At 35.4% G+C, this 13243-nt stretch overlaps 1 protein-coding gene across 1 annotated transcript; it reads left to right on the plus strand.

The window, feature by feature from the left end:
• The first annotated feature begins 2624 nt into the window (after positions 1 to 2624).
• Positions 2625 to 3104, plus strand: LOC146907189 (uncharacterized). The gene has a single exon (XM_085729042.1). It carries the CDS (start codon positions 2625 to 2627, stop codon positions 3102 to 3104), a length of 480 nt encoding a protein of 159 aa, XP_085585168.1.
• Positions 3105 to 13243: the final 10139 nt, after the last annotated feature.

Genomic DNA, 13243 nt, shown 5'->3' on the forward strand with positions numbered 1-13243 from the left:
TAGGTTAGTAGATATCTAACTTTATTGAGAAGTGAGATAACAACGCTGGACTTTTCAATTTTGTTTTTGATTTTTATGAATTGATAACAGGTTCAATTGGTTTGAAAGGGAGGGATTGTATTAATTATTGATTATTTGTCTTTTGCGCCATCATATTTGATAGTTGTGTAACATGTGGTCTATTTGAAGTAGAACAACTATACACCATACTCATTCAATTTAATTGTAAACGCTTGTTACAATTAAATTTACCATAAAAGGTATATAGTTGAAATGCTTATGGTCAATCAACCTAAACACACATAATATGTCTCGATCAAATAGAAGCATGAAGATAGTATCTCCCGCAATAGTTTTTTAACCATGTGAATTGTGTTACCTATAAAGCATAAAAAAGTAATAATTACTAAGGATGATAGTGACTAAATACCATGTATCCGATGTTACCTTTTCAATCAAAGATTATGTCACCCAAACCTAGCGTATTAAAAAAATAAAAATGGTTGCTATGCAATATTTTATTTTCAATCCTTTATAAAGGCATCATTAGTCAAGTCTACACAACATCATAAATTCATTTTTTTTGCAATTCAAAATATTTGATTATTCACAAACAATGGGGGGAATTAATAGAGAAGCCACTTCTGCTCATGATTCACTTAGGGGTGTATTTTAACATTGAGGCATGGCCGGATCCAGCTCATGGCTATGTGTGGCTATAGCCACATGATGAGTCATAGAATAGTCTATTTTATTGCATTATTTAGTATCGTTTTATTTAGATTTGGTTTTATTTTATTTTAATATTATTTCCTTTTTGAATCTTGTACTTCAAATTGCATTTTATTATATTTTAGGAACGAATATATGGTGGAAGGTGTCTTGGAGCAAAAGAAAGAGGACTGGAGCAAATACAATACAAGAATACGAAGATACGAGACAAAAATATGTCTCTACCAAGTCAGAAGCTTGGCACGGCCCGTGCCAACATGTGGCACGGCCGTGCCACCCTCCAGGACCACTTTTGCTGCTTTTCTTCAAGCCCAAGTTACTCCGTTGCAGCTTTACTGTTTTGCCCTTATAGTAGCTTAGTTTCTAAGTCAATTGTAAAGCTATAAATAGAGTAGCACTCCATCATAAACATTCATCTTTTGTTCTTGGAATAAAAGTTCACTTTTATAATACTGTTCTTTTACTGCTTTCTCTCTTCTTCCCCTATGTCTACAATGAACGTTAGTGAGTAGACACTTCTTTGTCTTGGGATTGTTGGTAAGTCTAATGACATAATCCTAAACAAACCAAGCTTAAACCCTAATTTCTATGTAACCCTAATTTCTAATCTAGATTCACCGTCTTAACGTGGATTAACAATTATCAAACTGTGGAAGCGAAAGCGGAGGGTTCGATAATCGTTAATCCATCATCCCAAACATCAATTCATAAAGCGAGAGCGGAGCTTTGATGTTGGAACAAGTGAATCTAGACAATAATTGCAAAACAGTGAAATAGTCTTTGCAATTATTGAGACAAAGAGTAGTTTCAATCCTCTATGCATCTTCTAGTAATCATGTCAGTGAAATAGGCTTGGTTACTAGAAGTAAACTCTCATCGGACTTTCATCGGAAAGGTGAGGGGCTAAGGGAAACCGGTCTTTAGGAATTAAGGTGTAAACCATGAAATTAGATGTTTAAGTCTTGTCTAGTGAAGGGTTTGTTATTATGATAAACCAATAATCCCAAGGCTCTTTTATTATTATTGTTATTTATCTTCAGCAATTAACCCCCTATTTCATAATCTTTCTTCTTTTCTAATCATTCTCTAAAAGCTAATTGAATTCACAACTCCCTAGCGGAACGATACTCTTCTTACTACTATTACTTCGATAGGCCGTGCACTTGCGGTTTGGCTCTATCAAGTTTTTGGCGCCGTTGCCGGGGAGTTGTTGTAATTTGATTAACTTTTTAACAGTGATTAGACTAAAAAAAAAAATCTTTTTCGTTATTTTATTTTATTTTATTTTATTGTTTTTATATTTCTTTCAAAAAAAAATCTTTACTTTATTCTATTTTCGTTTTATATTTGTTTCAAATATATATATATATATATATATATATATATATATTTATAAAAAAAAAGTAAAAAAAAATATCTTTCTCTCTCTCTCTCTATCTCTCTCTCTCTCTCTCTCTCTCTCTCTCTCTCTCTCTTTCTCTTTTTCTATTCTATCTCTAACTGTTTTGATTTCAGGCATGTCTCAAAACCTTTATCAATGGACCTTTTCCCTCCTTTCACCACCTTGTAAAGCTTATGAAATTTTTGGTCACACTGGTGTTGAATGTCAACTAGGTAGTGTTGTTAGAAGTCCCGAGCAGGTAAACTATGGGTTTAGGAATGATCAAATTTTTTCTCAAACCCCTCAAAATCTTTTTGGACAACAAATATCACCACCCGGTTTTGCAAACAACCAAAGAGTCTCTCAAAAATCCGACTTGGAACTTTTGATAGAAAATTTTGAATTAGATAACATTAGGCATAACCAAGAGTTTAAAGTCAAAGCTGGAATTTTGAATGACTCTCTCAATAGGCTTTCCGCAAATGTGGATTCTCTTTCTACTCACAACAAAATGCTTGAGACTCAAATCCCTCAAGTAGCCCAACAAGTAACCTCTTCCCCACAACCCTCCGGAGTCCTCCTGAGTCAAACCGAAACCAACCCCAAAAGCCCAATAAATGCTATTACACCTAGGGATGGTAAGCAATTAGAAGACCCCTTTGTGGAAACCAAGAAAATTGAGGTTGAGGTAGAGAGTGAAAAGCCACAAAGTGAGAAAGTTGTAGTAGAAAGTGGAAAGCCTCACATATCACCACCATATGAGCCAAAAATTCATTTCCCACAAGGGTTTGATGAGTCCAAGTTAGATGAACAGTTTAGGAAATCTATTGCAATCATTCAAAGCAAATTGTCATCTAAACTTAAGGATCCCGAGAGTTTTTCCATACCATGTGACATAGGATCCAAGACTATAGAAAGAACAACATGTGATTTGGGGGAGAATATTAGTTTGATGCCATTGTCCCTTAGTGAGAGATTAGGTATCGGATAGAGAAAACTTTTGATCGTCAAGCTAATGACTTTAAACGAGCGCTTCGTGGGAGGCAACCCACGCATTTAATTGCTTTTGTTTTGTTTGTTTTTCTTTGTTTTAAGTTGTTTTGTAGGTAATTGTCCAAGTATGATTCAAGAAAAACTGAAAATTTTGAAGCCCCCTGACCAGAAGGTTGGCACGGCCCGTGCTAAGGTTGGCACGGCCGTGCCAGTGTTTTTGAAGCAAAATTGGCCAAGACCCACAGAAAGTTGGCACGGCCCGTGCCAAGGGTGGCACGGCCGTGCCCGACCTCTAGCCTTCTATAAACCCAATTTTTCTCTTCTTCTCCATCCATTCTCCAACACAAACCTCTTTCATCTCCTAAATCTCTCTCTAAACCTCCATAACCTTCAAACCTCAAACCTTCATATCTCCATCAAATCTTCACCAATCCACTCAATTATTTCACCAAACAATTCTAAACTTCATCCTAAACCAAACCCTCCCATCAAAAATAACTTTCATCCACCCAAACCTATAATTCACCAAAACCTTATTCTCCATTAAACCTAACAACCACAAATTCTCAACAAATCTCCATAACCAAACCCATCAACCTTACTAAAACATAAACTCCAACCCTAAACCAATCCTTTCCACCAAATATCTTCCCAAACCCTAACCCTTCAAAACTAATCCACACCAAAGGTCATATGGCTTCAAGAAGAAGTGGTAAGAAACCAGCAAGCTCTTTCGGAGGTCCTCCCTTAAAGAAGCAAGCACAAGCAAAGAATCATGGAATCCAATTTCGAGACAACAAGCAACGGGACAGGTATAAAATTCTAATCTCTAAACCCTTGCATCCTTCTCGATATCCCGATTCTCATACTTTGAATATGCTAGAGCTTAGTGCTGATGTTTATAGGCTTATAGGAAGGCTAGGTTGGACTGATTTGTTGAAACCTATGCGGGTTTATGAAAATTTCACTTATGAATTTCTCAACTCAATTATTTTTACTAAAAATAAGTTGGATTTTGATAACCCTAAGCATAGAGTTTCTTTCTGGTTAATGAATGTTAATTATGATATGTCTCTACAGCACTTTTGTGATACCTTAGGTTTTGCAAACGAGGGGTATATTCATGATTCTTGGGACCCTAGCCTAAAACCGGATAACTATCAACCAGCTGCCTTTTGGGAACACTAGAACCGATGAGCAGTTCATGTTATGGGCAATGCTCTACAACCACCCGGTCAACACTTGCTTTTATCTGATTGATTACACTAGACGTTGTCGGTACTAGACCGGCCGGTAAAGGAGATATAGTGGTGGGTGGCATCATTACATACATAGGTAGGCATTTTGGCATTGGTGAGGATGAGGGGATCAAACAAATTGAGGGAAACAATAGACTTAACATGGACACCCTCATTACTATTTCATCAAACCTCGTCCACCACTCCATCACCAACTCAAGTTTAATGTGCCTATCATGTTTTTACTTCCTAACCCATCTCGGACTACCACCGAGGTGGAATTTGTTGTATGTTGATGATGTGCAGGTTCTTAGTGAGCAAGATGATGATGAGGGAAACGATGCTAACTTGCACCATGATGTAGGAGAAGGTGCTAACTTGCACTAAGAGGAAGAGCACCATGACACCATATAAAGTAGGATAGAGGTAGGAATGATGAGGATTAATGAGCTGTTGTGGGCTATGCTTTATAACCATCATATAACATTTGCTATTATTTGCTTGATTAACTTGTTTCAATTGTTAAAAAGAAACTGGATGATAAGAGTGATATAATGGTAGGTGGAATCATCACTTTTCTTGCTAGGAAGTTTGGGGTGAGTGTGAATCAAGGGATCAAGAGGATAGAGGGAAACTTTTGTCTAGACTTATATACTATCACTACTTTGTCCTTAGAACCCATGAACCTACTCACAATTACCAATACGAATGGAGAATTATTAGAGCTTATTGTTTGATTATTCTACCTAATCCGGACATAACTAATCCGGAGGTGGTGGAAAATTTGCTTTATGTTGGTACTAACCCACAGGTACATAATGATCGTGATGATGATGGTAATGAAGAGGAGGTAGGTGCAAACTTGCACCATGAACAAGAAGCCGGTGGAAGCTATAATGATGAACGGCGGGCATAGATGCAAACCAAAGTTCAAAGAATAAGCACCGAGAAACAAGGACAAGGTGTTGAAAGGAACAATGTCCAAAGGAGCAATTGAATAAATGAAGAAAATAATCACATGCTCCGAAACATGACGCAACACCTTCACCCTCCAAAGTCCACCTTATGGACCTCAATGTACAATTGTGAGCTTTCCTCTTCCTATCTTCCCTTATCTCTTCTCTCCTTCTCCTACTCTCTCTCTCTTCTACTCTTCTTTCCTCTTCTTCTACTTCTTCTCTTTTAATTTCTTTTTCTTTGAATCATTGAGGACAATGCTTCCCCTAAGTGTGGGGGGGGGGGGGGGGGGGGCTAATAAAGTGTCTAGAGTCGTAGTGTTCCCAAACTCCCTTGAACTTTATTCTTTTGTTTTGTTTTTATAGCAAGAGGCATGATTAGTAGCTTGTTTTTAATGTAAAATACGGCATAAAATTTTTTGTTTTGTCTCTTCTTTAAAGGTTGTTTCTTGTACATGAAAGTAGTTTCTTGTGTTTCTTGTGTTCTTGCTATACCCACATCTTGTTTTATTGTGAAAATTCTCCAATGAGAAAAGCACCCAGTTGCAATCTTTGAGCAAGTGTATGAATAGGTATTTTAAGGAACACGTTCTATCTTTAGTGTTAACTTAGACCCTTTAAAGTCTTAAGAGTAAAAGTAGTATAAGTTTGTGTGGGAAAATTAATCAAATTGTTCTTAATTGTTATATTCTTTTTAATTTGTTAATGTTAAATGGGGCGGGAGAATGGCACCAACATGTGGGGGAAAGGACAATTACATCCTAACTTCCTAATTGTGGTGGTGACTCCTTAATTTGAACTTAAAGTGAAACAAATTCATCAAAGCTAGGGGGAAAGGACGATTACATCCAAAAAGACTTCCTACGCGGAGATGAAACAAATAAATAATTTTGCAGCACTGCTTAGGGTGATTTTGAATCTAGGGGGAAAAGACAATTACATCCGAGAAGACTCCCTACGAGGATAGATAGCCCCTAAGCATCTGCAGCCCCTTGTGCTCAATTGTTAAATTAATTCAATCTTAACTTAAATTTCCATCACTCTTATATGAAATGAAGAAAGGACTTTTCTCGGTTACTTTAGCACTAAGGATAGAACCTATTCCTCATAATATCTGTCTTATACAGGAGCAAGAAAAGGGTTGGACTGCACACACACACTCACTTGAAACTTGATGTTGGGTAGAATAGGTTCATGAGAAGTATTTGAAATTGTAATTAGTGTACTTGAAGCAAAACCTTTCTTTTGAGACATTTGTTCTTAATATTGCCATAATCAAATCTTTTGTTGCTGCTATGTTTGCTGCCTTTTGCTTGAGGACAAGCAAAGATTCAAGTGTGGGGGAGTTTGATGAGTCATAGAATAGTCTATTTTATTGCATTATTTAGTATCGTTTTATTTAGATTTGGTTTTATTTTATTTTAATATTATTTCCTTTTTGAATCTTTTACTTCAAATTGCATTTTATTATATTTTAGGAACGAATATATGGTGGAAGGTGTCTTGGAGCAAAAGAAAGAGGACTGGAGCAAATACAATACAAGAATACGAAGATACGAGACAAAAATATGTCTCTACCAAGTCAGAAGCTTGGCACGGCCCGTGCCAACATGTGGCACGGCCGTGCCACCCTCCAGGACCACTTTTGCTGCTTTTCTTCAAGCCCAAGTTACTCCGTTGCAGCTTTACTGTTTTGCCCTTATAGTAGCTTAGTTTCTAAGTCAATTGTAAAGCTATAAATAGAGTAGCACTCCATCATAAACATTCATCTTTTGTTCTTGGAATAAAAGTTCACTTTTATATTACTGTTCTTTTACTGCTTTCTCTCTTCTTCCCCTATGTCTACAATGAACGTTAGTGAGTAGACACTTCTTTGTCTTGGGATTGTTGGTAAGTCTAATGACATAATCCTAAACAATCCAAGCTTAAACCCTAATTTCTATGTAACCCTAATTTCTAATCTAGATTCACCGTCTTAACGTGGATTAACAATTATCAAACTGTGGAAGCGAAAGCGGAGGGTTCGATAATCGTTAATCCATCATCCCAAACATCAATTCATAAAGCGAGAGCGGAGCTTTGATGTTGGAACAAGTGAATCTAGACAATAATTGCAAAACAGTGAAATAGTCTTTGCAATTATTGAGACAAAGAGTAGTTTCAATCCTCTATGCATCTTCTAGTAATCATGTCAGTGAAATAGGCTTGGTTACTAGAAGTAAACTCTCATCGGACTTTCATCGGAAAGGTGAGGGGCTAAGGGAAACCGGTCTTTAGGAATTAAGGTGTAAACCATGAAATTAGATGTTTAAGTCTTGTCTAGTGAAGGGTTTGTTATTATGATAAACCAATAATCCCAAGGCTCTTTTATTATTATTGTTATTTATCTTCAGCAATTAACCCCCTATTTCATAACCTTTCTTCTTTTCTAATCATTCTCTAAAAGCTAATTGAATTCACAACTCCCTAGCGGAACGATACTCTTCTTACTACTATTACTTCGATAGGCCGTGCACTTGCGGTTTGGCTCTATCACCACACATGGATTTTTTTTTAAAAATTAGAATTGTTTTATTTAGCGACCAAATTTTTAGTCGCTAAGGGATGAAAATCGGTCGCTAATATGTCTAGTGACGGAACAGTGATCGAAAATTCAGTCGCTGAAGTCAAAATAGGTCTCTAAAACATTTAGCGACAGAAATAGTGACCAAAAGTTCAGTCGCTAACGTATGAAATATTAAAAATCGGTCATTTTTTCGGTTGCTACTTATTTAGCAACACTTGAAATATATTCCTAGATCCGTCCCTGCATTATGGAGAGTCCAAAACCCAACTCAGGACTTCAAAGTTCAAAAGTTGACACTTCAAAAGTAAATAACAAAATTTGAAATATGTCTAATATAAATATCCTTCTTGTAGGTACTATAATCCTAATCTTTATCTTAATGCAGGACATGAATCAACCATTAATGTCTGATATGACTTCCAATATGCTTTTGTGTTTGCTCCACTCTTCAGAAACTAGTGGACCTTGTTGAGGTACTATACAACAATTCTTTATAATAAACAACATATAAACCAATGAAATATTAGTATGCATTTATAACATATATTGATTGAAAATATGACAATGCATAAACAAAGCTAGAGAATGGATGAACACGCATTGAATGTCCAAATGATCAATTCAGTTCTTGGTGGAATGATAGACCACATGCAGACAACATTGAAACGCACAGTTTCACATATATATACATAAAAAACATAAAGTTATAAAAAAAAATAGAATAGAAAGGACCGAGAACCTTCTTCAATTTTCCTTCTTATTCTAATTTTTCATATTACTTTCTCTTTCTTAATTTTTTTGTTCCAACACACACTACCTCACATTATTTCTCTCTCCCGTAACTCTCATACCCTTCTTCATTCTTTTTCTTCATTTGACAAACCCGTAAGTTCCATCACCAAATCAAACACCCACAAGGAAAAAATATACCTCTAGGCAAGCTCTTTCACAGTACAAGTGATTTTGGGTAAATTTTTGGAGTTGGAGTTAGTGCTCTAAGAGAAGGAGAAAAATACTCATCTATTGGAAGTTGCTCATTTAGACTCTATGAAGTAAAACTTTATGATTCATGGAATTTATAGTGGATATCTAGCTTGGATGAGTAGTGGAACTATTATAGATAGTAAAATTTTAGTCTTTCATGGGTCCCTTTCAAACTCTAAGTGTAAAAAGTTGGGGGTTTTATCTTATTCTTTTATCTATTGGTAATGTGATCTTAAATAGGTTTTAACAAGAGCTGAAATCAATGTATGATGTTCAGTTTCGGTAAGAAGTGTTGTGGTGGTTATTCGGAAAGGCATTGCTAGGAACGGAGTTGACTCGTCATATTAGTGAGTTGATAACGATCATTATCACATATTTGCACTATTAATATTATTGATATTTTGATAATTTTGTATGTTAAAGTGTTTATAAAAATGGGGAATACGCCCTTTGAACTTTTTTCTTCTCAATGATGCTCATGTTTAAAGTCATCAATATTATTATGGTCTCTATTTGAATTTATCTATGATTTATTGGGTAAATGGTTGAAATTGAGATTTGGTTGCATATATTATGACATGTGTTTTGGAGATATGGGAAATACGGTTTTGAAATATATGTTTTTGGAAACTTTCGATATTAATATGCGCTTTATTTGAATTTGGATTTTACTTGCGATTTATAAAGTAGAGGGATTGAAATGGAGAATTTGATTGTATGTATTTTCATAGTAGTTTTGATATGTTGTGAAACGTGGTTTTGAAATATGCATTTTTGAAAGGATTCGGTATTAATTTGTATGCGACTTGGATTTGGATTTACTTATGATGATAAGTAGTAGATTTTCGATTGAGTTTTGATGAACGTATTTTGACATAAGTTTTGTGATGTTGCGAAATATGATTTTAAACGTGTATTTTAAGAATGGTGTTTTGAAAATTATGGTTATAATGACGACAACCTAGGTGCACCTAGTATGTGATTTCAATTAGGTAGAGTTACCCCGTTAGATGGAGTCGCCCCTATGGATAGGCCGCCATTAGGAGGAGAGGGCTATCAATGAGAGGTAAACTACCTAATTGAAAATGTTTTACTCTTGTTTTGAGTTGAGAGAAAAGAGCTATCCGTTAGATGGAGCCGCCCCTATGGAAAGGCCACCATTAGGAGGAGAGGGCTATCAACGAGATGGAGCTAGTTCTCGATTCACCCATTTTGATTATTTTTACTAAATTGAGTTGGCTATACTTTAAAAACATTTTGTTTTGAGTCGAAAGAAACGAGCTATCCGTTAGATGGAGCCGCCCCTATGGAAAGGCCACCATTAGGAGGAGAGGGCTATCAACGAGATGGAGCTAGTTCTCGATTCACCCATTTTGTTTATTTTCACTAAATGGAGTTTTCTGTATTTATTTTTGAAGCCTTCTATTATGATTTTCGGCAATATATTTTCTAAAGGCTTTTATTTTGATTTTCGGCAATTTATTTTTAAAGGCTTGTAAATTTATTTTCATGTCCTTACGATGTCGGACTTTTAGTTGAAGTATACCTATTTGATTGGAAATATTTACAAAGTGTGGATTTTCATGCGTATAAACGGTTGCGGATTATTAGAATTTTATACGGCTACTAGATTTGTAAATTGACATTAAATTTTGAGAAAAGAAAATAATCGTGCTCTTGTGTGTTTCCCTTCTAGTTGGTAGTGGTTGTTGTCTCTCACTAAGTCCTTGTGACTTACTCTTTTATTTTCTATTTTTTTCAGATTCCAAGTCAATTGTGTAGAAAGCTTCTAGCAGGATTAAAAATCTATCAATATCACTCTTTTGGTAGGTTTCCTATGTGTATAAATTAAATGGTCGATGTATCTGCAGCTATTGGTAGTCTAGAACTGTTTTGTTGAGTTGTACAAACATCTAGCTATGTTACTTTGAGATTCTGGCTGATAATACATGTTTATAGACAGGATTCATATCTTGGAAAATATTCAAAATACAGAGGATACTCTGTCGAAATTTCAGTGAATATCATTTGAATTGAAAATCGATTTGAAAATTGTTTAAATTATAGTTTGTCAAGTGTCGTCAATAGGCTTGCCGGACTAGGATGTTCTAGTTCGTGTGCAGGTCACGATTGTGAATTGTGGGTCGTGACAAAGTTGGTATCAGAGCTCGGTTGTAGGTCCTAATAAATGCAGACATAGAATGAAAATAGATTCTTGCTAGTAAATTGTGAACCGCGGCACCATTTACTTGCAAAAATTTATTTGCATTCTATGGTAGTGTCACTTGTTGTCCAATCTTATGATTACTTTTGGGTCTTTGAATTGTCTCACTTTGCTTGACTCATCTACTGCCTTACCTTAAGACCCTGGTCTAAGAGGTCGTTGTTTAGGTCGTACTTGTGGTCGATTTAAAGCAGATGATGGAGGTAGCGATGTTCTCGTCAACGAACGTGACTTGGTTACATTAGTAGCTAATATTGTAGTGTCTATAGGAAGACGAACTTTGCAAATGTTATAGCAGCAACTTGTGTGGGTTTCTGTTGGGAAGAAGCTTGTTAATTTATAACAAACGAATTTTGATGGTCAACAAATAGTTAATTAGTGTGAGCAGTAGGCTACACATCAATCTAGAAGAATTGGGGTTGCTATAGCAATATTTATCTTACTTACACCCTTACCTTTTCTGATTCCAGTGGGCACAAGATCCACCACAATTCATCAATGATCTAAGGAGTTTATGAAGGACATTAAGATGCTCAATATGATTGGTTTGATACACTTACATGTGGAAAACAAAAGGGGAGGACATACGTTGGCATGGGGTGAGCTCCCTAGATATTTTATGGCTCATTGTCTTTTAGAAAGCATTTGAGATGAATTAACTCAGGAGTATGAAAGATCAGAACAAACGAAGGATATGTCAATTTCAGAGTATTAAAACCTATTTTATAGAGTTTCAAGGCACGATACTCACCCTATCATAGAAGAGATGTGTCTCAAGTGGTTCATTAGATAATTAAGGGAATGCTTAAATGGATTCGTGGTTAGATCTAATTGTGCTACTTTGCGGAGGTTTAAAGCTTAACACTTCAGATTAGGCAACGAAAGCTTAAGGGATTTAGTAAACAGGATTCTTGCAAGAAACAAGTTGAATGGCCATACAGTAATTATTATAATCGTTGTGTTGAAGTTATATTTCGGTCATTAGGGACAACAAATAGTAATATCACAAAAGGATGGATCCAGTAGATAAATTATTGGGCACTATGCAGGGTCATAGATTAGATCATGGATCATATATATATAATCCACTTTCCGTTAGAGTATTTTTGGTTCTGCAATAGTTGGTTCCACTATGGAAATTGTTTCAAAGATAGTAAATTGTGCTTTTAATATGGTCAAGTAGGTTCAAAAAAAAAACAAGGGATCGTTCTTGGCAGCTACAACACATCCATTAGCTAGTCTTGTATGAATACCGATAGCTTTAATATAGAATTTTCTTTATATAGGATTTGAGTATGAATTGGTTGTCTGTCCAGTAAGCCACCTTAGCCTATTATAACTAGGTAGTGTAAGTTGAGATATTGGGTAATCACTTTTATCCTTTTGAGGAAAATCTGGTTAGGTACCATATTATTTAACCTCAAGTTTAGGTTCCAACAAGTTATTGAAGAGAAGTTGTCAAGGATAATTGGTTTTGATTATGGATATACAAGTGAGTGGAGAAGAATCATAAAAAGTTCCAAAAACATTTGGGTTTCTTGATGTTGTCCTGAAGAACTTCCTAGATTGTCACCTGATAGCGAGATTAGATTCTCTATAGACTTGGTTCCTACCACTCAACCCACATCCATATCTCTTTATTGAATGACCTAGAATAACTTACGTTGTTAAGGGACTGACCACAAGACTTTCTCAATTAGAGATTTATTGACCTAAGTTCGTTTCCTTGAGGATTAATGGTATTAATTATAAGTAAGGAAGATAGATAGATATGTGTGATTGTGTGTAGTTTATAGACAAGTGAATAAGGTGATAGTTAGGAATACATATTATTTACCATGTATTTATTAGTTGTTTGACCAACTTCAAGAAGCTTAGTGTTTTCCAAGATTTATTGAAGTAGGGGTATCACTAGTTGGATATTAAGAGTGAACATACATCAAAGATAACTTTTTTTGCGCATGCTACGAGTATTGAAAAATTCTAGTTATACCTTATGGGCTGACAAATTCTCCAATAGTTTTTATGGATTTGATAAATCAGATTCTTATATCAGTTTGTGATATTATTCAATGATAATATTTTTGTTTATTCCAAGAGAAAAGAAAAGAAGGTCCCAAACTATCTTACACAAGATTTAAATATGGCAGTAGTAATTTTTGTCTTAAG

This window comes from Medicago sativa, chromosome 7 (genome assembly GCF_051527215.1).
Source record: "Medicago sativa cultivar Bolivia chromosome 7, Bolivia_mono, whole genome shotgun sequence".
Classification (NCBI taxonomy): domain Eukaryota; kingdom Viridiplantae; phylum Streptophyta; class Magnoliopsida; order Fabales; family Fabaceae; genus Medicago; species Medicago sativa.

Coding starts and splice junctions, on each gene's coding strand:
- LOC146907189 (XM_085729042.1), top strand. CDS start 2,625: ATGCTTGAGACTCAAATCCCTCAAGTAGCCCAACAAGTAACCTCTTCC.